This window comes from Pseudorca crassidens, chromosome 4 (assembly GCF_039906515.1).
Source record: "Pseudorca crassidens isolate mPseCra1 chromosome 4, mPseCra1.hap1, whole genome shotgun sequence".
NCBI classification, from domain to species: Eukaryota; Metazoa; Chordata; class Mammalia; order Artiodactyla; family Delphinidae; genus Pseudorca; species Pseudorca crassidens.
The window spans coordinates 65,869,506-65,895,467 of NC_090299.1; the positions used below are offsets into that span (position 1 = coordinate 65,869,506).

At 36.5% G+C, this 25,962-nt stretch overlaps 1 protein-coding gene across 2 annotated transcripts; it reads left to right on the forward strand.

Moving 5' to 3' along the window:
* The first annotated feature begins 1,007 nt into the window (after positions 1-1,007).
* TMEM33 (transmembrane protein 33) lies at positions 1,008-24,550 on the forward strand. Of its 2 annotated transcripts, XM_067735841.1 has the most exons (8): positions 1,008-1,157; positions 1,326-1,397; positions 4,529-4,623; positions 5,149-5,336; positions 8,625-8,692; positions 9,644-9,777; positions 14,587-14,670; positions 18,837-24,550. In XM_067735841.1, exons 2-8 carry the CDS (start codon positions 1,353-1,355, stop codon positions 18,964-18,966), a joined length of 744 nt encoding a protein of 247 aa, XP_067591942.1. In that variant the 5' UTR covers positions 1,008-1,157; positions 1,326-1,352; the 3' UTR covers positions 18,967-24,550. The 2 variants fall into 2 exon arrangements, with proteins under 2 accessions (XP_067591942.1, XP_067591943.1); XM_067735842.1 differs by having other exon boundaries at positions 1,009-1,397.
* The last annotated feature ends 1,412 nt before the right edge of the window (positions 24,551-25,962 follow it).

A 25,962-nucleotide genomic window follows, 5' to 3' on the forward strand; every position in this document is an offset into this window, starting at 1 on the left:
ATATCTAGTCAGTCATCAAATCTTGGATGGTCTCTCCAAGTCATCTTTCCTCTTCTCTTCCCCCATAACACTGCCTGGTTCAGAATCCCATCACTTCTCTGCTATATATATGAAATGGTCTCCCTATTAAGCATCAGGCTTTTGATTTGCCTCTCTGATCATCCTCTTATCCTGCTTCCAGAGTGATCTTTTTATGTCTCACAATGTCACACTTCTTAAAATTGTACCATGGTTCTCTGGATTTCGGGTCAAGTTCAGATCCTCTCTTTAGCACACCTGCTGGCCTCTCTAACCCAGATCTTGCACAATGCACATCCTCCCCGGAACACACACACACACACACACACACACACGCCTCCCGCGCCCATCCCCGCCTCCACTGGCATGTTCATTGTGGTTATACTGAACAAGTTCTCTGTCCTGTTGCTTCACGCGCTTTCTGTTGTCGTCTGCAATACCCTCCCCCATGTAGCTACCTTCTCCTTGAACTACCTTAGAACCTAGGGCCAGAATTAGATTTTCCAGGAACCCTTCCCAGACCCCTCTGATTAGGGCCTCCTGTGATTAACTCGGCCTCTCTGCATAGGGCACAAGCAGTGTGCCGTGATTTCATCTTGCCTCTCTCTCCCGCAGTCTGTGTCACAACCACCTTTTTATCCTCCTTGCCAAGTATGGAGCCTGTCACACAGCAGGCCTCAGGAAGTGCTTGCTGAAAGAACTAATGTTAGAAGTAGCACCACAGGGCCTTACGAGCCCCTGGAAAAAAACAGCAAAGAAGACATTTCTGAGGCTTCTATATCAGGGAGTAGAGAGCCTTCGTGGTTTGCCATGGGCAGGGAGGACCATCTTTGAGCTGTAACGATGAGTCAAAAGCTGCTTGGCCAGCCCCGCTTCTTAGCTTACAGAGCAACTGGCGTGCACGACACGGGAAGCCGAAGCCAGAAAAACGACACTTCCCGTCATGCCTCAGGGCACCGCTGCGGGTTTCCCCTCTGCGTCACCGCCTCTTCCCCACGGAAGTGAAAGGAGCACTTCCGGGTTCGGCAATAACCTGGAGCCGGCGGCCTTACCTCGGCCCTGTAGGGCCTTGTTCCGAAGCTCCGCCTTCTCTCCGCTCTTTCTAGAAACCCAGCTTTGCTCTTGGCGGTGCCGGACAGGTATTTCTTGGCCGCTGCGGGTACCCGTGGGACAGTCCGTTGCACTGAAGCGGCGAGTCCTTTGCTCTGAGGAGGCTCGGAAGCTCCCGCCGGGAGCAGGAAAGCCAGTTCCCGGAGTCGCGGACCGGGCGCTGACCTTCCTTCGCTCTTTTCCCTTTCCGATTGCAGCGTCCCAGACGCGTGTGTGAGACCCCCATGGCGGATACGGCCCCGAACGGCCCCCGAGGGGCGGGCGCAGTGGTAAGTGACCGGGCAGGGCCGTGTGGCTTGATTTGCAAGTTAGGAAGGAGCAGGAAGTGTTGGAAGTCGGGTCCGAGGCGTTGCAGAGGCTCTTTGCTTTCAGGACTGGGATTACTGGTGTGGGTGGGGGTGGGGAGAGGGCCGATCGTGAGCGAAGACGTTAGAGGGAGCTACAGGTTTCTGTTTCTGACGCGACACCAGGCCGGCCTGGAGCAGGTGGCGCTCACCTGCATGCCCACCTGTATGCTGCGGAGATTGGGCCTTCTTGCTTCTTCCCACCCCTCGGTCCCTGTCCTGTGTCCTAAGGTTGAAGATGCCACCTGAGGTCGAGGCGTGACACACGCCTTGTTCCGCACACGCGTGTTGGCCCAGAACCGTTGTGCCCGTTTTTAAGCAGAAAGAGGGGAGCGGTCGTTCTCTTTTCCTTTCGTCGTTTTACGAAGAGAAATGTTACTATGCTTTTGTAACTTTTTTATTTTTAAGTTGCAGGCCTGCTGCTTACTAGTTTCTTGTACCAGAAGCATAATTGTCCTCTGATTTTAAACACTAAGTATGTGAACTGAGCCGAGTGACTTTTTTCTTTTCAGACATTTGCAACGTCAGTTTATATGCACACTTTTTCTTTTTTTCTTCCCTTAATTTTGCTGAACCATTTGAGAGTTGCTTACATCATGATCATTAACCCATAAGTACTTCAGTATTCTTCTACGTGACCACAGTGCAGTTATCACAGCAATTTTTGCAGTTAAATTTGGGAAATTTAACGTTGATACGTGTTATCAACCTAATACACAATTTATATTCAGATTTCCTCAGTTGTCCTTTAAAGCTTCTTCCTCCTTATCCAGACTAAATCAGGAAGTGTGCATTGTGTTTCCTGGCCTTTGGTCCCTTTTAGTCTGGAACAGTTTCCTTGTCCTCCTCCCATTTTTGTCTTTCGAGAGTTGAGACCTGTTGTTTTGCAGAACGCTTCTCAAATTGGAGTTGTCTGATTCCCACCCCCCCTCCCCCTACAGATGACTAGATTCAGGTTAAACATTTTGGTAGGAATATTAAATAAGTGATATTCCGTTCTTCTCAGGGCATTATATATATCAGGAAACATTTTATGTTGATTTATCTCATCATTGGAGATAAGTTTGATCGTTTGGTTAAGGTGGTGTCCACCAGAGTTTCTGTTGTAAAGATAACTTGTTTCCCTTTATAAATAAAAAGTGTTCTATGTCATGATACTTTAAGATTGTGTGAATAATTTTTCTCCTCAATAGTTTTTTCACCCAAAGATGCATTATATTTTTTGCCTGAATTATTTGTAACATGGTCAGTCAGTTCACTCTTAAAATGTAAACCAATACGCTTTTTTAAACCTTTTTTAAATTGTGTAGTAAAATGCACATGCATAAAAGTGTACAAGATGAAATGCACAGTTTAGTGATTTATCACCAAATGAACACCGTAAACAAATAGGTTTTAAAGAAAATGTTCTAAAATTAAATTTCAAACTATCACGTAGAATCTGAATATTTGTAGAGAAACTGAGCACTGTAAGCTGGATTCATCCTTCCACTTGACTACTGGTGATCATTTAACTTTAGAAGAGTAACAGTAGTAGGATTGGGTAGAATAAAGTGGAGGCATATATCTGAAATTACCTGCATACTGTTAGAAAGCATGCAATAAAATTAAATAAAAAGCATCCTTGAATTTTAAAAGATACTTGCATTTTTCCCCAAAACTTCTTTTATATCTTCTTTCAAATGATAAATAAGTTAGATTGCTTTGAGCAGTGTTTAAGACTCCAGGTTAAGACCAATTAGTGAGATTTGAAATCCTTTTCATGGAAACACTGTTTATAAAACATTAAATAGACTACAAAATACCAAAATTTATCACACATAGTAAAGATAAATATTGTTTTTGTGAGATTTTTATTTTATATACTCACATATGTCTGTATTGGGTCTTGATGTAAAAATTGTTTGTGTAGGTTCTATCAAAAAATGTAAAAGCCACTTTAGAATTTGAATACACAATACAGTTTGAATGAGAAAACTGATTTTAAGTTATTGCATTCGTGATGATGGACACATCTGTTGGCAAAATGAAGCAAAAGAAAAGATAGAATGAGGAAAAAATGGAGAAGAAAGTGATATATGGAAGTTTAATCCAGGGCCGCAGAAACCAGGCTAAGACTTGTCAGGGAGCTTCAAGAGGATGAAGAAAGTCATAAAATCGGAGGTGAGAATAATGGCACAATGTCACGTGCCATTAACACCTGACAGCCATATTTTGAGCCCCTACAGTATGCCAGGCTTTTGTGTGTACGTTGGCAAATCATCCAGAGGCTAAGTGACTATTACCATGGTTTTACATTTCTCCTTTGTAAGGTTGATATAGTCCAAATTGGCTTTGTGTGATGCCTTTTTACTCAGACCTGAGACTTGCCTGTTTGAATTTGAGATTTTTTTCTAAGAATAAGCATTATGGTTCTCTTGAGAGCAATTAATTCTTATTTAATGTTCTTTTAAAGTAGGTGAAGCCAGTATTACAAGTGTTGAAGGAATACAGACAATTGTAGTTAAATTTTTCTTGCCTAATTAGTCTTTTTTTTTTTAATGTCAACTGGTATTTTTCTATTTAAGTACTTCCTATCCTTTCCATATCAAAACTATAAGGAGGGGACTTCCCTGGTGGCGCACTGGTTCAGAATCTGCCTGCCAGCGCTGGGGACACAGGTTCGAGCTCTGGCGCTGGAAGATCCCACATGCCGCGGAGCAACTAAGCCTGTGCGCCACAACTACTGAGCCTGCACTCTAGAGCCCACGAGCCACAACTACTGAGCCCACGTGCCACAACTACTGAAGCCTGTGCACCTAGAGCCCATGCTTCACAGCAACGAAGCCACCACAAACAAACAAACTTATAAAATAAAAAAAAACTATAGGGAGTTTGGCTTTGTTACTGAGCATATACATGAAACAGTTGCCCTAAGAGTTTACACTTAATGATCTTAAACAATTGCTACAGGGGCATTGAGACATTTTGAATAGGAATAAAACTACATAATATTCATCCTTAAAAACATAATTTGCAAGCTTAATTTACTACAGTATTTTTCTTTTTACATTCAGCAATTCTTGATGGCCAATAAACTGGACACGGCAATGTGGCTTTCTCGCTTGTTCACAGTTTACTGCTCTGCTTTGTTTGTTCTGCCTCTTCTTGGGTATGTATTATACATGTTTCTGCCTTTGGTATTCACTTGTTCACTTTTTCTGGAATACCTTTTAGGTGTCATACTTGTTAAACTGCAAGGGGTTCAGGGACAAATAAGACACAGGTCTCATCCTTAAGGCACTAATATTCTAGTAATACCAACTGGAGGTATATTTTATATCATGTGCTTTGTGAAAAGTAACATCACATTGAAAATTGAGAGAAAATGGATGTGGGGATGAGATAAGTTCATGGTTTTTTTGCATTTTTGATTGTTAAAAGGAAGAATGACTGCTTTATAAAATTCAGTTGGGTATTGTACATCAACTATGCTTCAATAGAAATAAATAAAAATTCAGTTGGGTATATATATAAAGTGATGCTTCTAAAAAGGTATAGTAGGGTCAAGCAATTTTTTTTTCTATTGACAAGTAATAAATTTAGGTATTGTGCAATTGTGATGCAATTCACAAAGGAGGAAGAGACACAGTAGTTGTTTACATCTCATGATAACCTCTCCCCTGGTAATTTGCAGGTTGCATGAAGCAGCAAGCTTTTACCAACGTGCTTTGCTGGCAAATGCTCTGACTAGTGCTCTGAGGCTGCACCAAAGATTACCACACTTCCAGTTAAGCAGAGCATTCCTGGCCCAGGCTTTGTTAGAGGACAGCTGCCACTACCTGTTGTATTCACTCATCTTTGTCAATTCCTACCCTGTTACAAGTATCCTTTTGTACCTTTTTGACAGTGAAATTGCCTACTGAGTGTATAGGAGATCTCTTCTTATTATTTTTTGCTACAGGAAGGATTCAGCAATGAGGGTGTTCCATGAAGCCTGGGTTGGTTGGTTTGTTCACGCTTCATTTGAATGAAGATACATTAAGTGTAAGAATTTCTGACTCTGAAATGTGAAGTCCAAATTTTGAAGAGCTGATTGGGAATTTTAAACTTTGTATCTTTGATCTTGCCTCTTGTAAGCTTCTTTATTAGCAATGGGTATTTTAAAATTCAGATTCAAAGCACAAGCCTATGGAGGACTTATTTTAATATATGTTTCTTTCATTTAATTCACACATTCTTTGGGAAAATGCCCAGATGCCTTGCCTTAAGAAAAGAGAAGTCATCAGCTCTTTCTTTCAACTCCCAGTGAGCTAGAAACAAATGGAAATTAATCAAGAAATAACTTACTTAAGCTGAGAATGGGATAATTAATAAAATAAATAGAAATTAGTATTTGCTATGGATAGAGTAAAATATAAGGACACATGGATACTCTCTGGAGCCAATGAGAATTAAATAACTCATTTGGAATTTGTATGTTTATACATTTCCAAAATATGTTGTGGGATAAAAGTAGGTATTCTTAAAAAGGAGGGGAAGGGATTCTGCAGTTTGGTATGTTTGGGAAGCAATAGGTTAAACATTGTTAAATAGATTTCTTTACTGTAGGACCTTTGATATGGTAGTGTGCATTGTGAGACCTAAGAATTATTAGTGTTTCCTAAACTTAATCATTTTAATAGGTTGTCCACCCCCCACCCCTGCCCCCCTATGAATCATCCCTCAGGGGAGTATTATGTACTTTCAAAAGTACTGTTCTTAAGTGTTCTTGAATTATGATACAACTGTACATAATGGAAAGCACAATAAAATATATCTCTAACACTAAATACTGCCTATTTAGATAATATTTTCTATGTTCATGAAGTATCAAATTTTAAATAGATTGTTTTAAGGAAAAGAGAATAGGAGAAAAGAGAATAGGAGGAAAGTGACATTTTTTTGAGCACCTATTTTGCCAGTATATACAGACTTGACATACTTAATCCTTGCAACACTCTGAAGAAAATTATAGTGAGCATTATATTATTGATAAGGCTACTGAGGCTCAAAGAGTTTAAAGTAACTTGCCTGGCATCACATTGGCAAGTGAGTAGTAATGTAGGTAAAACTCACTAGGTAATTGTTGTACTACAACTGTAAATGATAAGCACATTTGTTTGGCATATCATCGTGTTGACCTGCTTTTGTCAGCCACATTCATTGAGGTCCTTTATAATCACCAATATTAAAATTCTTGCTTTTCTGAGATATAATGGGAAATTATATAGAGGTTCATATTTCTGCCCTTACTAGCTTAAAATTTCTTTGAAAAGAAAAACAAATGATAGAAGTTGTGTTTTCTAGATAATTAATGTAGAGCAAATTGAATACATCAATACTGACCTCTGGGACAGTTTTATTGACTGAATCCTGAGACGGTGCCAAATGACTCATGACAGTGAAGACAACCTCTCTGCCTTGTCTATCCAATTAGTTATTTGCTAGGCCATCTCTAGGGAATGTTGGCGATTAAGGATTTAATGTTCTTTAAATTCTTACAGGGAGGGGAGCGGGGAGTATGCAGTGGGAATAACATAAACTATTAATTGGCAAGAAATACTGATCTGATTGCTAAAGTAGTTGGGTATTATGTTAATAAAGGTGATCCCAAAGTCATGTTGTGATCTTTGCTCTTAGAAAGGTGTTGTATTGTCCTTTTTCTATTGTACACTCTTCACCCCTTGTGTTTTCTAAATAGTTTAAATGTAACAATGAATGCTAAGGTTATGAATCTCTTATCAAGGATTTGTGAACTATAGAATGTTAGAGATGTAAGACTCATTAGAAATCCCTAGGTTTGATCGCTGCAAATTCATATGACAGAAGATGGAACTTGGCCTAGGGAAATGAAGTTAGTGTCAGAGCCAAGAGTGAAACCCAGATATCTTGACTCTGAATTAAGGATTCTGTTAAAAGTGTAAAACTCTGTGTGTGTGTGTTTGTGTGTGTGTGTGTGTGTGTGTGTGTGTGTATGATCTCTACTCAGGAGATTGGCATTTTACTTAAATTTTATGAATGGCACAGAAGAATTAGTGAGGATATTAATCGGAGAACATTTATATTAGAGAGTTAGGATTTTTATAATACTTGGCTATAGGTCATTGTTTACTAGCCACCTGGAACTTAGGAACCTTTGGGTCTTAAATGATGAGTTGTGGTTATAATGAATTTGATACTCAGGTTATGCTGTAGTGGTCATTTCCCTCACACCAAGCTTTCAGTTGGTGTAGAAAAATATAATGGTTTATTTCTTAGAAATTGCTACTATTTTTAGGACAAGTATTTTTGCCCTTCATAATTAACTGTCTATATCATTTCATGGAAATAACTTGGACAAGTGGGGTTTTTTTGTTATCAACCTAGCAGAAATTGGTGTAAAGTCTTTTGAGCAATTTCCATTTTTCAGAAAGCTGAATGAAAATTGTATATTTTATCTATGACATAAAGCCAAACAGTGAAACTCAAATATAAGGATTCTTTGCTCATATCTGTAATAAAACTGATGAGATTCTCAATTGACTATATACAAAACCAAATATACACTGTCTTTTTTATTTGTACAAATTGAGAACACATTAACTGTAAAAGCTTGATTGGAACAGTATCTCAAAATAATGGGGTCCTTGTAGGAAAGAAAGAATTAAACATCTTTAGTTGAGGAAAATTTGAGAACTACTCTTTAAACCACTACTCTATAGTCTTTCCTAAGCAACTGAGTTGATGAAAGCAGTACAAAAGACTATTTTGGTATTTGAAGGCTAAGTTATTCTGTCCAGGATGACCATTGTAGGGTTAAAAGCTGTATTACTTAACGCTTTGAGATGGCCTAGATTTCAACTTAATTTAGCCAATGTTCGCAATATTTTATCCAATAGGAATAGGTGAAAAAGCTTTTTTCACTATTTTCTTCATAAAAAGAACTATGAGGTTTAAAAAATGCAAGTTGACTTTCTTCTTTACAGATTAAAAAAACCTTCATTTTATAAAGTGTATCAGTAGACCAAAAGCCATCACTGAACTCATTTTTAGCAGATGCCATTTTAGATCTGTATATTTGAACATAATACATAGCCTGTTTTGCAAAGTGCTTGATGAATTTTTAATGTTTTCCTTAATTATTTTCTTCAGTGAGTATTTTCCCAGTCTTGCTATTTTCTTTACTTCATGCTGCCACATACACGAAAAAGGTCCTTGATGTAAGTAAAATTGTGCTGGCTTTGTTTTTTGTTTTTGACTCCTGGATTTACAGATAGTTAACACAAATTTGAGTTTTAAGACATTTGGGCATTTGTCACAAAAAGGTCCTGTATTCCGTACAAACTTGCTCTGAATTCGTGATTTGAAAGTTTTGGTATTTTTTACTGTTTAAGTTTCGATAAAATAGTACATTTTGTAGATAAGGGGTTGTATTCAAGTTTACCCCCCAGTTCCTGGAGTAATTTCTGAAGTTTGAAATAGATCTTTTTATTTAAAAAAAAATCATATATTTTTGATTTGATAAGTTGTCAGAGATCTCTTGTTCTGTCAGTAATTTTAACATACCGTGTGTGTAGAGTGTACCAAATTTCTTTTACACTGACGTTCAGAACTGCTACTTTCCTAAAATTTTTTTCTTATTAGTGGGTTGGATCATTAAGCCTAGTAACTGCAGTGTGCCAGGCAGATTGACTGCATGTGCACTGAAATTTGAATTAAAATATCCAGAATTGTGCCTTGTGTTGGCCGCCTTATTTATCCCTATAGTTCTTGGATCACAGCAGTAATTGGACTCTGTAATTTCTACCTTTAATCAACTAAGGAGTCACAGATACTTTAACTGTATTTCTGGGTAGCCAGGTTTTGTTATGGTTGGAGAGAAATAACCACCACTTTTCTTGAAATAAGGAAGATAAAGTGTCTATGAATGAAAAGGACTTTTATTGAAGTTGTTTCTCTATTTAACTCTACAAATATAGAAAATACAATAAAGCAGGAAAATACGTTAACTGTTGTCCCTAAATAATTTGTACATTTTTATATCATCATTTTCAAATAATTGTCTTTTGGTTGTATTGTGTATTGGATATGCAATTTATCTAAAGAAAGAAAATAATTGAGTGATCGAAAATGCTTTTGCTATTTCTAATGTTTGTTTTCTTATGTTTTAGGCAAAGGGTTCAAATAGTTTACCTCTGCTGAGATCTCTCTTGGATAAATTAAGCACTAATCAACAGAATATTCTGAAATTCATTGCTTGTAATGAAATATTCTTGATGCCTGCTACAGTTTTTATGCTTTTTAGGTAAGAATAAAAATATACTTATTTTAGGAGGCTGGTGTCTAAGTGAACATAATAAATGTATCAACTCAAATTTTATCCTGCTTACATCTGTTGAAGTACATACTGAGATTCAGAGCTTAAGATGGATTTTAGCAATCATCTTTTCAGATGATAGTAGAGAACCTGAGAGTATAGTAAACTCCTGTAGTTTACTATGATAAACCTAGGCATTTGTCTTCTTTATTATTCCTTGTGATTTATCATTTAACATTTTGAAAATTAATTTCAGAATAACTACTTTTGAAAGAATCTTAGGAAGGCTAGTTTAGTCCATTCTAACATTATTGAGATGATTTTTCCCATACTAGAGAAAAATCTGAAAAATTAAGGTCTGGTATTATTAGTTGCTTACTACCACCTCCATGTTTTGTTCGTATGTTAATTATAGAAGGAATGCATGAATAAAGAAAGCCTTCCATTTTTTTTCTTTTTTTTTTTTTGTGGTACGCGGGCCTCTCACTGTTGTGGCCTCTCCCGTTGCGGAGCACAGGCTCCGGACACGCAGGCTCCTTTTAAAAATAGAACTTTAGGATAGTATTGACCTACCTATATTCTTGCATTTAAGTTTTAAAACCACATTTCTGCCCAGATTATTGCTTTTTCAATTTTCAGTTTCTCAAATAATAGGACGTTACAAATAAAAGCTAAAATACCATGACTGTGAATCCTAGTTGGGTTCTGTCCTCTCCTTCCCAGAGCTAAGGAGTTTGATATGGGTACATGTATGTAGTTCTTTTAAAGTACTTACACAGATGGATAGAAAATATATATTATTATTTTATGGGTACGGGGCTTTGTTTAGTTTTTTGGGTTTTTTTTTTTTGCGGTACGCGGGCCTCTCACTGTTGTGGGCTCTCCCGTTGCGGAGCACAGGCTCCGGACGCGCAGGTCCAGCGGCCATGGCTCACGGGCCCAACCTCTCCGTGGCATGTGGGATCCTCCCGGACCGGGGCATGAACCCGTGTCCCCTGCATCGGCAGGCGGACTCTCAACCACTGCACCACCAGGGAAGCCCTTTTGGGTTTTTTTTAATAAATTTATTTTATTTTTGACTGCATTGGGTCTTCGTTGCTGCGCGCAGGCTTCCTTTAGTTGAGGCGAGCGGGGGCTACTCTTTGTTGCGGTGTGCTGGCTTCTCATTGCGGTGGCTTCTTTTGTTGCAGAGCACAGGCTCTAGGTGTGCAGGCTTCAGTAGTTGCAGCACGTGGGCTCAGTAGTTGTGGCACACAGGCTTAGTTGCTCCGTGGCATGTGGGATCTTCCTGGATCAGGGCTCAAACCCATGTCCCCTGCATTGGCAGGTGGATTCTTAAGCACTGCGCCACCTGGGAAGTCCCTTTGTTTAGTTTTTATTTTATATCAAAGGCATCAGTTGTCTGCATCTTGCTTTTTTCGTTCATACAGTATGTTTTCATGACCTATTTATATGACATTCATATTTCTGGTTTGTTTCACTTAATGGCTGTATAGTGTTCCATCATATTATTATGCTATATTTTATTACCCATTCCCCTGTTGATGGCCATTTGTTTCCAGATTTTTACTTTTCCAAATGTTGATGCAGTAAACATTTTTTTTACCTGTCTGCTTATACTTTTGTGCGAGTCTGTACTTTTGCTGAGTCTAAGCTAGGTGCATTTTATATTTAATAGACCGTACCAAATTGTCCTCTAATAGGTCTGTATTACCTATTTTCCATAATCTCATTAATTTGTAACAAACTTGTTTTTGTCTATGAAATATTTCATTTTAATGTTCATTGCCTTGGTTAACTAGTAAGGTTTTTAAATACCTGGCAGTTACTCCTTTCTTTAGCACTCTTTCTTTAAGCTGGTAATAGAGTTTTCTAGATTTCCTCATAAATGCATCTGTACCATTCTTATAAATAACATCTTTCTCTGAAAACTCCAGGATCACCACATGTTGCTTAAGTTGTGGGGTTCAAAACTAGATAATATAATCTAAATAGGGTCCTGGAATGATACAATGGGAAGACTTCTTATTGGGTGTTTGGGAGCTGGATTCTAGTTGATTTGACCACTAACTTAGCCTTCTGAGCCTTGATTTTCTACACTTAAAAAATTAGTAGTAGTTGAAATAAGTAATTGCCAAAATTCCTTCTAGTTGTAACGTACCATGAATGTTGGGTATAGAATTTGATGCAACTGTATTTGTCGATGATTCCACTCTGAAATTTACACCCTAGAAGTTAGTTCATCTCTTTTTTGTGATCCTGATCATACACTTAAACATTTTAATTGGTAAAAGGAACCTTTTGCCCTCTTACTTTCTTGCTCATTTTTCTTTTTCTTGGGTCATCTGGTCTTGAGTCACATGAGGTTCTGTGATTTGTTTCATGTACCTGGGTGAAAGTTAAAATGTAGCTACCAAAACTCACTCTTCATGTGGAGGTAATTGGTGACTATATCTGAAACCGCCACATTCTGGTTAATAAACAAAATAATTTGTTCTCCTTTTAGGTAAGCTTAAGAGAATTACAATGAAATGCTGAGATGCCAGGCACACTTAAACAAAAACCTCATTTTTGGGACTTCCCTGGTGGTGCAGTGGTTAAGACTCTGCCTGCCAATGCAGGGGACACAGGTTCGATCCCTGGTGTGGGAAGATCCCACGGGCCGTGGAGCAGCTAAGCCCGTGCGCCACAGCTACTGAGCCTGCACTCTAGAGCCCGTGAGCCACAACTTAAAAGCCCACACACCACAACGAAGAGTAGCCCCGCTCGCTGCAACTACAGAAAGCCTGTGCGCAACAGTGAAGACCCAACACAGCCCTCCCCCACACAAAAAAAAGCCTCATTTTTGGAACTGCAGTGAATTTTTTGTTGGAGCACCAAGTTTTGACTATACTGGTATATTAAGTCAATTGTGCTACTTAATCTTTTATTTAAACACTTATTATGTACAAGTTGATTTTAATTTTTAAGATTGTAAAGGAAATGAGAATTTACCAAAAATATTTAAATAGGGGAATCACTTTGTTATTCTAAAAAATTAAAATTAAGTAATAAAGTTTTATTCAATCCCTAATAAGAAAAGCTATTCATGTTTCAAGTGTGTCACTTGACTACAACGCAAACTGTAAAATTAAAAACAATTTTAAGTCATTATTCCTTAAATGCTACCTTTCATGGTAGAAACACAGTCTGATATTAGAAGGCTTTATTAAGTTAAACTTGTAGCAGTAATGCATAAAGCTCTGTATTTAAAAGTGAACATTCTATGAGTTTTCTTATACATGTAGCGTATGAGTTTATCTTACATATACACACACACATGTGCAAAGACAAGTAAAAGGATGATCGTTGTAGTTTTATTCATTAGTAGAGAGCTTGTTACATAATAGTACATGCATAAGATGGAATATTTGAAGCTGTGAAAAGAATGAGGTAATTTATGTGTTGTGATAGGGGATGATCTCCAAGATATAATAAGTTTAAAAGTGGTTGAGAACTGTGTAGGGTATTCCCCATTTATATTTTGGGGTGTGTGTGTTTAAAGACATGTATATTTCTTTCTGCCTCAGTTTCTTCATCTTTAAAATCAGAATGATAATACCACTTCCCTCCTAGAGTTAAATGGATTCAGTGCATTACAAAATGAGCACTGTGTGTTAGTCATTATATACACTTGTTTATGTAAATTTCTGGAAGGATGCTATGACTTTGAGGAAGGAACTAACTTGGCTGATGGAAAATTTGTTTTTCATTGAATATTCTTTTCTACTTAACGTTTTCTGTAATATGTGAATTTCTCAATTTAAAGAGTTAAAGTTTTATATGATTTATTGGGGAAGGTGGATATTACATTTAGTTATAAGTTTGTAATCATGTAAACTTTTATTATGACAGTAATATCACATAGTTTAGGGGAAAAAAGGCTGAAAAAGGGAATTCCCTGGCGGTCCAGTGGTTGGGACTCCACGCTTCTACTGCAGGGGCCCAGGTTTGATCCCTGGTTGGGGAACTAAGATCCCGCAAGCCTCATGGTGTGGCCAGAAATAAAAAAGGGGTGAGGGGTGGGACTAAAAAAAATTAACCTAAAAAACAAACCATATTTAGCATCTTAGTGCATTTATTCCCCAAAAAAGTTTTAAAATATAGTTGTAGTAATATGTATAGCTTTATATTCTGCTTTCTTCAGAGTTACTGTGTAGTTTTCATAGTCAAGATTTTAAGTAGTTGCATACCAAGTCCATCAAACATATGATTTACTTAGCCCTGCTACCTAACTATCCATGTTAGTTTGTTGCTGCATTTTATCTGTAGTTATTTTAGTGAATATCTTAAGATAGTTTTTCCTAGGAAAGTATTCCAGACTTAGAATTTCATAAACATATATATGACTGTTGAGGTATTGTCATTGTTTTTTAAACGAAGAAAAATAGTGTAGGCTATGTAAATTTACTAGTGACCCTGTGTGGTTTTATTAGTTTTCTTATTTGCTTGTATAAAATAAATTACTTTTCGTTTTAAATATCTTATAAAGTTTTAAAACTTTATTATCAGTTATTAGTGGTAATTGTTGAAGCATTTATTTAATATTTGCTGGTTTATTTAAAAGCTTTTAAAAATTTAAAAAAGTAATACCTACATAAATACATGAATAACTTGGATTTAGATATGATAGATAATTCTGTGACCATTTGATGAATGAAGACACACACATTCTCCAATTAAATTGCCTTTAAATTTTGAGAGTATACATATGAATTGATGATGTGTATTTATTGCCCTTGTATTTGTTTATTTCAGTGGTCAAGGAAGTTTGCTCCAACCTTTTATATACTATAGATTCCTTACTCTTCGATACTCCTCTCGAAGAAATCCATATTGTCGGTAAGCTGGTGACTAGTTTAAACCTGTTTTATTTATTAAGAGTATTGTGAAATACAGTATTTGTAACTTTTAAGAGTTGTTTAACTTTTATATTAGAATTTAGAAGCAAGCAGTGTTTTTGTGAATTTAAGTTTTGGCCTTAGAACTACCTAGGATTGATGAGGAGGTGGTTGTACTTCTTTTCAGACACTAAGACTAGACTTTTCTTGACCACTTCTAAAACAGTGCTAAAGCTTAAGGAGTTTAAAATGTGTAGGACATAAGTCCCACTCTCAAGGCACTTTCCTAGTTGAAGAAACAAAAAACACATGTCAAATAATGAGAAAGGAAGCAGTAGTTTAGGATATGGTATTCACATGTCAATCTATGATGAATTGTCATGTTTGTTCTACTAGATCAGTACTATAGTCCACAACAGGGGAGAGATCATTGAGCCAGAAGAGAGAAGAGCCCAGGAAAGTTTCACAAAATAGAGATTTTAATTTGTTCTAGAAGGATTAAAGCCTTTGAATAGACAGAATAAGGAAAAGCATTTTAGGTAGGAAAACAGAACAAGTTCAGAGGCAAGAAGATAAAAGCAGAGTTTAAGGGGCATTGAGTAGACCTATTTGACTATAAGGGAAATTCTGAATGGTGAGTGCTTGGAGCAAAGATTTAAAAGGTATATTGGAGCCATATCATAAAACTTCTTGAGTTTCAGGGTAAGAAGTTTGGAACTTACTTTTTGGATGTATAGGAATGATGGTTTTGACATGATCATAATAGTTTTCTGATAGCCTGTGCAGAATTGTTTGGAGTGGAAAAATGAAGCAGAGAAATATTTTAGTAAATTATCATAATATTGAGGAACGGAGGCTTAAATTAATGTACAATAAATTGTGCCTTCTGATCTCAAAAATTAGAAGAAAACAAAAATGAATAGCTTTTCTTTTTCAAAAAATATATTTATTTATTTATTTTGGTGGGCTTTTCATCATGGTGGCTTCTCTTGCAGAGCACGGGCTCTAGGCGCGTGGGCTCAATAGTTGTGGCTCACAGGCTCTAGAGCGCGTGCTCAGTAGTTGTGGCACACGGGCTTAGTTGCTCTGCCGCATGTGGGATCTTCCCGGACCAGGGCTCAAATCCATGTCCCCTGCATTAGCAGGCAGATTCTTTAAACACTGTGCCACCAGGGAAGTCCCTGAATAGCTGTTTTTAATGGCTTCTTAAATATGTTACTCAGATACTAATGTTAACATAGTTTTTGTTTTCACGTTTAAAATAAATTCATCATGTAGTAGAATTCAGCCAGAAATCCAGTGAGTGTGTTAGCATGATCTCTATTATATTTTCACCAGCAAAGTAAAAACTGAATTTGAATGCTGGTCCATCATTTGCCAGGTCCATCATTATGACTTCAGGCGAGTTACTTAAATTTTAATTTCTTCACTGACAGAGAGAAAAACCTCCTTCTGGAGGTGAAATGAAGTAGTGTTTTTAAAAGTGCTTAGATTCTTTTAGGTTCTTAATAGTTTATTTTCCTTTTTTTATGCTTCTTATTCTCCTTTGAAGGGGTTTTTATGTTCTCACAGACAATGTCTTTTTCACAGTACTTCCTAAAATAGAGCTAATTTTCTTTAGACATAGGTTCTTAATGAGTTCCTAGTAAAAAATAAACCTTTAATTTTACTTGCTTCCATGAGTTTTTCCCTTTTGCTTTCTGGTTCTTGTATTCATTTTAGACATCATATTCTGGTTCCCTACCCTGGCATCCACTTTTCATCAGTAGATTTGTTTTTCTCTGCTTCTTTATATCCTCTTCTTCTCTACTCCTGTTTTCTCCACATATCCTTAAATCATATCATTACCTATAAAAATGTAGAAGTATTCAGTGGAATAGAAAAGAAAGGATAGCAGTGCTATAAGATAACACAAATATGTGCTAATAAACATCTCGCATTAGTACACATTTTAATCAAAACAGTGGAAAGGTAATGAAAAATATTTGGGCTTATAAATATGGATAAGCAGGCTATAAAACTACATTTTCTACACTATACTTTTTTTTTGTTAAGGGTTATGAGACAGTCTATATAGCCAGTTTGTACCATGTTCACTTATCACGATATTTTTTCTCAAGTTAGTCATATGAGTCCTTTGTTCATGTCTAGTGTAGATTGTGCAGAGCTGTGCTAATAGAACAGCCACCAGCCACATTTGACCATTTAAATTTAAATTAATTAAAATTCATAAAATTTAAAACTCAGTTCCTGAGTCAACACTAACCATATTGTTAAGTGCTCAGAAGCCATGCGTGGCTGATGGCCGCTGCATTGGACAAACAGACATTTTCATCACCACTGAAAGTGCTGTTGTTTATGCCAGGGATAGAACCATGAATACGAGAACGAGGCATGCCTCATCGGTAACCTGAAGGGGTTTAACTAGAGTGTTTTCAGGATGCCCTCTAACTTGATTCATTAGCGTCATTTATTCTGAAGACAGTGATTGTGTGTTGATGATAACAAGTTTAATGTGGGATTGAAATACCTGCTTTCTAGGGACTTAGAGCTGAGTGAATTAGATAGCTACATAAGTCAGTATGATGATGAAGGTGCTGTGAAGGCACACAGTGCAGAGGGAGACAGATGAGAATTCACGGAGGAGGTGGTAATAGAAGGCCAAGCCTTTTGAAGTCTGAGTTCTGGCATGTGGGTGCCTGAATGCGCTTGGCATGCCAGTAGTTGTCACTTGAGTTGAGGAGGTATATAGGGAAGTAGTGAAGATCTGTGCCCAGAAAGGGAGACAGGAACTAGATCATGTGGAAGGGTTTGGACTTTATTCTAAGGTAGGAAGAGCATTTGAAGTTTGTAATGTGGAGGGGTTGAGAACACGATAAGGTCTGATTTAGAAATACTATTCCAGAAGATGGATTTCAGGCTCACCAAAAGGACAAAAAGACCAATTTGGAAACTGTTAGAGAAGTCCAGAGCCTGAACTAATTCAGTGGTAAAAAAGGGATAAATTTGAAAGCTATTTAGGAGGGTTGGAACTTGGGGCTTAGGGAAGAAGAATAATATAAAGAAGACCTCCAGGTTTCTGGCCTGGGAACCTTGGAGAGTCATGAGTAATGCGGCTGTCACAAAGGTAGGAGATACAAGAAGAAGGTCAGGTTTTTAGATAAATGTGCATCTTTCCAAATTTCCTTCCTGTTTTTGTGTGAGAGTGTATTACATCCTTTTAAAAAACAGATTATTGCCTTCTCCTAACCATAAAAATAACACAGCATACAAAAAGGTAGAAGTTGTATCTTTATGTAGGATGAGTCAGCACATAAAAATATGAACAGCCAAAATTATCCTTCATGATTCTTTAAAGCACTTATAAATTACAGTACAGTATACATGATTTTGTGTCTGCTAACCTGTACAATATGTGTGATGTGTGTGTGATTACAGTATGTAATAAAGAGTACTTCGTAGGCAAGTGGCACAGTTAAGGCAAAGTCGTGATCCACAGCCAGCCTAGGCTCAAAACAGGCAGCGTAACATGGGCATCGTGGCAGAGAGTGGTAGGAGATGAAGCAGGAAAATTCAACTGAGACAAGATTGCAGAAGGCACGGGATGTTGAGGAGGTGGGATTTAGTCTGAAGGCAAACAAGAGCTTATTTGATCAATGGAATGATGCAGTTGGGAGGTAACATTTATTGAGCATCTTCCGTGTTGTCTCATTTAAACTTCACTGTGACTCCAATAAGTACATAGCCCCATTTTTCAGATGAGGAAAGCTCTAAGAGGCAGTATGTTCTTTTAAGGAAATAGTAGGTGGGATTGCTCATATTATATAATTTTCACTTTCTTGGTCTCTTTTTTAGAACTAGTTGAATTTGCCTAAGTCAAATATGAAAATTATGTGACTCAACTGTAAAGAAGATACAGATCATCCCTAACTAATCTCAGCCCTCAGAGAGAGCCATTTATTAAATGCTTTTGTTAAATGATTTTTTTCCCCGAAAAAGGAAACAGGTGATTTGGGGAATTTTATTTTGTATGTTCCCTACAGTGCATCCTGGTTACTTTTACTTCAAATTCTTTAATGGCTGTGGGAAAGTCCTTCATTAGCATTTGCTCTTGCATTACGTTGCTTTTTCATTGGGTTCCTGAAAGAAAACTGTTTTATGTTGCAGGACCTTGTTTAATGAACTGAGGATTGTTGTTGAACATCTAATAATGAAACCTGCTTGCCCACTGTTTGTGAGAAGACTTTGTCTCCAGAGCATTGCCTTTATAAGCAGACTGGCACCAACAGTTGCATAGTTTAACATCCAGCTAAGTTATATATAATATAAATACGCATTGTTAGCTGCTGGTACTTCTGCTATGGATGGTTAATTCCAGGTGTAAAACTGACCTCAATGCAATTTACATAATTTACATAAATGCATCTCGAAAGAAAAATGATCATTTTCCTGGCATGTTAAATCAAGCCTTTTAAACACTTTCTGAGAAACTTTATTGTAATGTATTGTTAATAGTTAGGGAAGTTTGAATCTTGTGATAAATGTATCAAAAATTCTTTAGATGCTGCTGTGCCTTTATCATGAAGTACATTTATTTCTCTGGTAAAAATAGCTCTAAAATGTGTTTTCATCTAATTGGTAACCTGAATTTATATCTGGCATGAGTTCATTATAGTAACATTAACATGTAAATTCAGTATATTTTGAGACAGTATTCTTTTGCCATTCAGTAATTTTGGTTGATGATTTTAACAAAAACACTTCCCACTGTATTTAATTTCAAATTGCTTTTAAATTGATTTTGTGCTGCTTTGTTAGGACAGATTTATTTTAGATGTACCATTATAATAGGAATTCTATATGTATCTTATACTATGACCTTCCAAAATTTTATTTTCATAATTATTTCTGTGGCTTTGAATATTTTTTTTTAAAAAGGCCCAACTGAAAGCTTGTTAACCAATTGGGTAAATATTTGTGGTCACCTAAGCGTTTTACATCAGAGAGCAATACAGTAGTCGGACAGTTTTCCTTTCACAGACCCATTGAGTAACATTTCTCAAATAGGAAATCCTTCTTTTAGAAATGTGGATACATAGGTTTTAGTATTACTGTAGTTTATACAATTACTTAGATCATATTCTTGACTGTGAGTTTTCTCAGTTTCTTAGGCTTGATTTTCATAGACAGTTGCAGCAATTCAGATGCCTTTTGAAAGGAATGTAACTGAAGATTGAGCGCATGATTAAACTTTGTATCTGTTCTGAAATAATAACGAAGATTATACATACTTACCCATCAAATCTGACTTAAAAGGTTAAATAGAAAGATTTATAGGAAAGGTTATTGCCTGGGAATGGAGGCAGGGGAGGAATTGTGGGGGAAATAGTACACGTTTCGGTGGTGTAACGCACAGCTGTATTTGGGGGGGTTGGTTGTATTATGCAACTGTGATTTGAGTTGTATAATATGTTAAATGTGTTCATTGAGCTTCCATTAACTCCTTTTTAAAATTCATTCTGATCTTTATTGTTGCATGATTGGAAATGTTTAAAACCTTGCAAAATGTAAATACAGAGTAATGTAACGGTTTTTTGTGACCAGTTTTCTTCTATGTGCATGTAACTTGGATTTCTCCAGTATACTCTGACTTATCAGTAACATCAGTTTTCTTTTTCAACTTTTTGATCTATAGAAATGTGATACCTACTTGATAGCTCAACTGTCACCAGCTACTTTTGTAATTTTGTAATATTTATCTACTAAGTTAGAGAAGCCTCGTAGTATACAGCTGATTGTAGGGGTGGGGCAGTCTCACTATCACTATGTATCACTATCTGATGGTTTTAAAAACTAAACTTTCTAGAGCAATAAAGTAATTATAAGGTTAAGTAAACAATATATTATTGATTTCTAATGACGTTTTTAAAAATTTGAATTGTATCAAGAAATTTTGGCAGCTGAAGGCATACTTTTAAGTTACTAGGTGTTTTTGTTTGCTTTTACAATTTTTTTTAATCTTGAGATAATTTTAGATTTGTAGAAGAGTTGTAAAAAATAGTAAAGAGAGTTCCTATATACCCTTTACTCAGCTTCTCCTTGTGTTAACAGCGTCCATAACTATACAACATTTATTAAAACTAAGAAATTAACCCTGGAGCAATGCTATTAACTATTAAGGTACAGAACTTATTCACATTTCACCAGTTTTTCCATTTATTAATTTTCTTTTTGTGTGCTCTTGTTTCTACCATGATGATGTTTCTTCGAATGATCTATAAGTATGCCTCTGTTTTTAGTTTTTCCTCTTTATGTTGAAAATTACTATTGGTCAAAAGGATTTTCCTAAAGGAAATAATTCATGTTTAACAAAAAGAATATAACATTAATACTATTACAATTTAAAACCCTCTGTGCTTCAAAAGTCAATGCTTTTATCACATAATGGAGTTATATTTCTGATATGCTCATGTTCTTTAAAGGAAGGCTTGATTTATAAACAAAATACTACTAAACTCATGAAAAAATAAATCTTACAATTTGAGCATTACTAGATGTTTAGTTAGCATGAACATGTAGTTAGGAATTTTGCAGTATGAATACATACAACTAGCTAATTTGACATCTGAAATTATAGGGTAACTTGCATATCTATCAAATTAAAATTAAGGAAATAGAGTATATAGAATGAATGTACTAGGAGAAGTTATAGCTGCATAGCTGAATTTATTTTTACTTACAGGTTTAAAAAAAAGTTGATTTAACATCCAGAATATTCTTTAGGAAGTGGTATAATGCTGCTGTTCTTCTAGTACTTTTAGATATTAAACCTTCTTGGACAGGTGGAACAAAATCTACTTTATTTCTAACAAAGATTCTATATTCCATTTGTATACTTGATTCCTCATGAATATTAACTATTTAACATCAGTCTAAAGAGAAATTTCATAAATAACAATTAGTATTTAAATTATCTTGGCGTAAAATTCACGAAGGTAGATGCTCCTAGAAGAAGTAAGCAAGAAAAAAAGCTAACCTTTTTTTTTCCCCCCGGAACGCCAGCCCCTCACTGCTGCGGCCTCTCCCGTTGCGGAGCACAGGCTCCGGACGCGCAGGCCCGGCGGCCACGGCTCACTGGACCCAGCCGCTCCGCGGCATGTGGGATCCTCCTGGACCGGGGCACGAACCCACATCCCCTGCATCGGCAGGCGGCCTCTCAACCACTGCATCACCAGGGAAGCCCAAAAGCTAACCTTTTTAAAAAAAAAAAAAATGAATTTAGTTATTTAGGAACCTCCCTTACGGGGAAAATCAAGGCATGCTTAACATTAAACCAGAAGTTGTGAAGGATTTATGGTCTGTTGTATAACTAAGAATTGTAAAGCTATCAAAATACTTCTTTTCCTCCCAAAAATCAGGATCAAAAATCAGTTTAGGTTTGTGAGTTTAGGACATGAATATTATTCATCCGAAAAAGGAAAATAAGTGTGTATATAATGCTACGAGCAGAACTGAGAGTTTTTGTTCTTTTTAAGTTTGAGATAAGAATAAAATTAATTTTGAGGGATTGTGGTAAAGATCCTTATCTAATGCTAAGGAATCTGTTTTAATTAATATAGTTCTGAAGCTCCCATCCACCCATCTACCCAAATCCCCTTTTGATCTGCTACCCTCAATGCTGTCACCCATATTGAGACTGATTTTTATTCTGTAATGAAAACCTCAAGGGAAAAAGTAACCACAGTTATGCTTATGAGCAGTAGGTGGCACTCTTTCCTCAAGTAGTCCTCAGCTGTTTTATGGGCCATGTTGGAAGGTTAAATGCCACTAAATCCTGAGTCAGCATAAAACTAAGGACCTGAATTCCATGACTCTTTAATATGTAATTATTCAGTATTCAGTAAATATTTAGTAAGCATTTACTATGAGTACATTTTAAAAATATTGAAATGTTCAAAAGCTGGAAGAAGTACCCTGTTAATATCTGCTTCCTAGGTAAATAGTAGAATAGGCCACAATTATTGGTGTTATTCAGATCATGGTCTCTCTGCGTTTTTTTGTTTTCATAAGTGCCTAAATTACCTAAACACATCAATTATAAAATTGCTCTTTCTCCTTCATTTCAGGTATGTAGAAAAATGGTACTTAAAATTTGTTCATGGTCATTTTGTAGGTGTACAAGGTGTAACTAGTTCCATCTCTTAAAATTTAGACTTCACAATAATACAAAAGCATATTGAAATTTTTGGATATTAGGAAGGGTACCTAGATTTGTAAATTCAGTTTGAGTTGCAGAGACAACTATTGATAGTTTCACTTATCATCTCGTTGGAATTTCTCTAGAGTTAAGAGAATTCTACATAGGTTATATGATAGTGTAGCTCAACAGATAATATACCAAAGGCATATACGTTTTATAAATCCAGGAGTTATTTCCAGAGATTGTTGTAATGAGCAGGCCTGTTATAATATTCTGGGTGGAAAGCTGTGACTGGATCTGATACTAAGGATAAGAAAGGAGCTGCTAAAAGTTTGGGAGGTTTCCTGGTAGTAATTACTCTATGACGTGTTTATCTTCAGAGGTGGTATTTGGGAGGGTTCTTAGAAAGGAACACATCCCTGTGTGAGGGATTAACTATAGAGTAGTCTCTCTCCTGTTGTGCAGCGCAAATAGGAAAACTGACCTGCACTGAATTTGAGTTGATGTGACAAGAGATAAAGTACAGTATTTTTTTAGTCTAAAACAGATTCTTTTTCTTAGAAAATGATAGAGAAAAATTATTATTGGGTATCTTTGCTGGAATCTAAAAATTAGCTCACATTCCAGAGGAAGGAAAGGCCCAAGAATCATTTCACTTTTTCCATCATAGTTTTCCCGAGCTACTTTTTTGATATGCTCAGTACTTTTAAACTAACCATTTTTTTTCTTGGTTCATGACAGTTTAGTTCCAACCTAGACTATTTTCTTTTGTAACTTTAAAATAAGACAAATGCTTTTGATATGAATTTTTGCTTGCGTATGTATGTGTAAGTTGAGACCAAATGGGCAAAGTCTTGGGCAGATAACATTTGTGATATGTATATATTGAAACAAATGTAAAAGGGTCACAAGGATTAGAAAGAGAGTCATAAAAAACTGCTTGATATATAAATGCATTACTTCTGGTTCTCTATATAATGGGATATATTGAACTAAAAAATCTGTATACACAGTATGTCAGCATTTCTTAGTAACTTCTTTTGAATCCATTTTTAATATCTAATATTATACAGGTTGGGGAGTTACATACACTTCAGGCCAATACTATCCAGACTGTATAAATTTATAAAATAAATTGAAAAATTCATCATTCCCCTGTATTCAAGATCAAAGCACATAAATGCTAATGTAGGGCTCAGAGGGGACATAATATTGCTCCTGAATATTTGAGAAAATGTGAACTCCTTTCAAGAAAATCTAATAAACATAATAATCCTAGCCTGCTGACACTAAGGAAAAAGGACCTCATTCACTCTTTCTTTTATGCAGTGATTTACTGGTCCCTACTGATTCTCAAATTGAATCACCATACTAAATTATCTGTGCTGGTACCTGTGAAAGTAAGCCGTGGGATCCATATTTGTTTTGTGTTCTGCTTAAATCAGCAAGAATGATAAATTTGATGGTGTGAAATTGGAAGTGTCAAGGGCTTTCTTTGGTGATTGAGCAAAATAATGTCTCCACTTGTAATTTATTGTGACCCTTTTTCACTGTATTTGCTTTGTATATCTAATATTTATTTCAATACAAATTAAATTGTTGTTCCCTCATCTGTATTGTTATATCTAAGATTTTATTGATGTAAAAATCAAATTGCATAATAAAAAAAATTTTCTCTGGATTTAAGCTGATTTGAAAATGTTATGTTGCAAAAAAACATTTAGAATTTAGCTTTCCATTGCTCTTCCTTGCCTTATTGTTAGAATAAGGTGAATTTGAACTTCTTTTTTTGTCTTCAGCTCATCACAAACAATAGAACTGGTGTAATTTTGTGATCTAGTATGAAACTGGAAAAAAAAATGTGGGCTAAGGTGAAACTGGAAAGAAAAGAAAAATTGTAGTGCATCTCTCGGCTGTTCACTTGCTTGCTCTCCTGTACTTGTTTGTCTAGTGAAATTTACAGCCTAGTGGATGAGTTATTTGTAACCCTAAAATGATTCACAATACACAGTATATTCAGTCATAAATCAACACAGGATAACATAGAGGAATATATTTCCCTTCCAGATGTTTAGAGCTGGCAGATATTTTGTGTGGCAATTTTAATAACTGGTACTAAGCAAAACACTGAAGAAGCAAGTTAAATCCTTGTCCACTTAGAGATTGTAGTCTAAGAGGCATTATGGAAATCAGTTGTATAAAGGCAATTTTGAGAGGTGAATAAATATTGAATTCGTAAATGAGTTGTCCTTGTAAGGGGAAAAATGTTTGATAGCTCAATAAATTGAGTGTTAGGAGAATTGATTTCCTAAAGATTCAGTGGTATAGGCTCTTAGGAACATATATTGTTAATTCATAATGCTCTTTCCCTGAGCATATGGGGATATTTGAAGCTGTTTAGGAAATAATTCTGAGCTTTGGGGAGGGAAAGGTCATGTCATTCCCTAAGCCTGGTTGAATGGAATGACTCCTCAAGGAAGCAGTCTGCCATTGCTTATCGGGGAAGGAGAGTTTCGAAAGCAGAAAAAAGGAGGAGCAGTCAAGAAACAATAGTGCAGCTGTGGGGCAGGGTCCTGGTTCCTCCTTAAGGAATATAACAATATCTTTGAGTTCTGTAGGAACTATGGCCCCCACTTGGGTGGAGAATGGTAACTTAAGGCCGAGCACAAGATGCCTTGAACACGGCTCTGTTACCTCACCATAGACCAATCAGAAGAAAGTGCACACGGGAAGTCAGATCCCTCTTCCCCAAATGATTCTCCCTTAAAAAACTTTCATAGTCAAGCAGAATCTTCAAAGTTGATTTTTGGATACCAGTCCATCTTCTCCCCAGATTGCTTCCTGAATAAAGCAACTTTTCCTTTCCAACCAGCACTCTCATCTCTTGAGTATTGGCATTCCAGCGGCGAGCAGCAGAACCTGAGTTCGGTAACAACACCACCTTCCTCCTGGGAGAAGAAGCTGGAGATTGAGTTAATAATTGATCATGCCTATATAATGAAGCCTCCATGAAAATCCCTGAACTGTGGGCTTTGGAGAGCTGCCAGACTGGTGAACATACCCGTGCTGGGAGGGTGGCGCAACCCAAATCCA

Bases quoted from the DNA above. Each gene is read 5' to 3' on its own strand.
- TMEM33 (XM_067735841.1), top strand. From the start codon at position 1,353: ATGGCGGATACGGCCCCGAACGGCCCCCGAGGGGCGGGCGCAGTG. The intron at 5,337-8,624 runs GTATCCTTTTGT...TATTTTCTTCAG, and splicing joins CAATTCCTACCCTGTTACAA to TGAGTATTTTCCCAGTCTTG. The intron at 9,778-14,586 runs GTAAGAATAAAA...TGTTTATTTCAG, and splicing joins ACAGTTTTTATGCTTTTTAG to TGGTCAAGGAAGTTTGCTCC.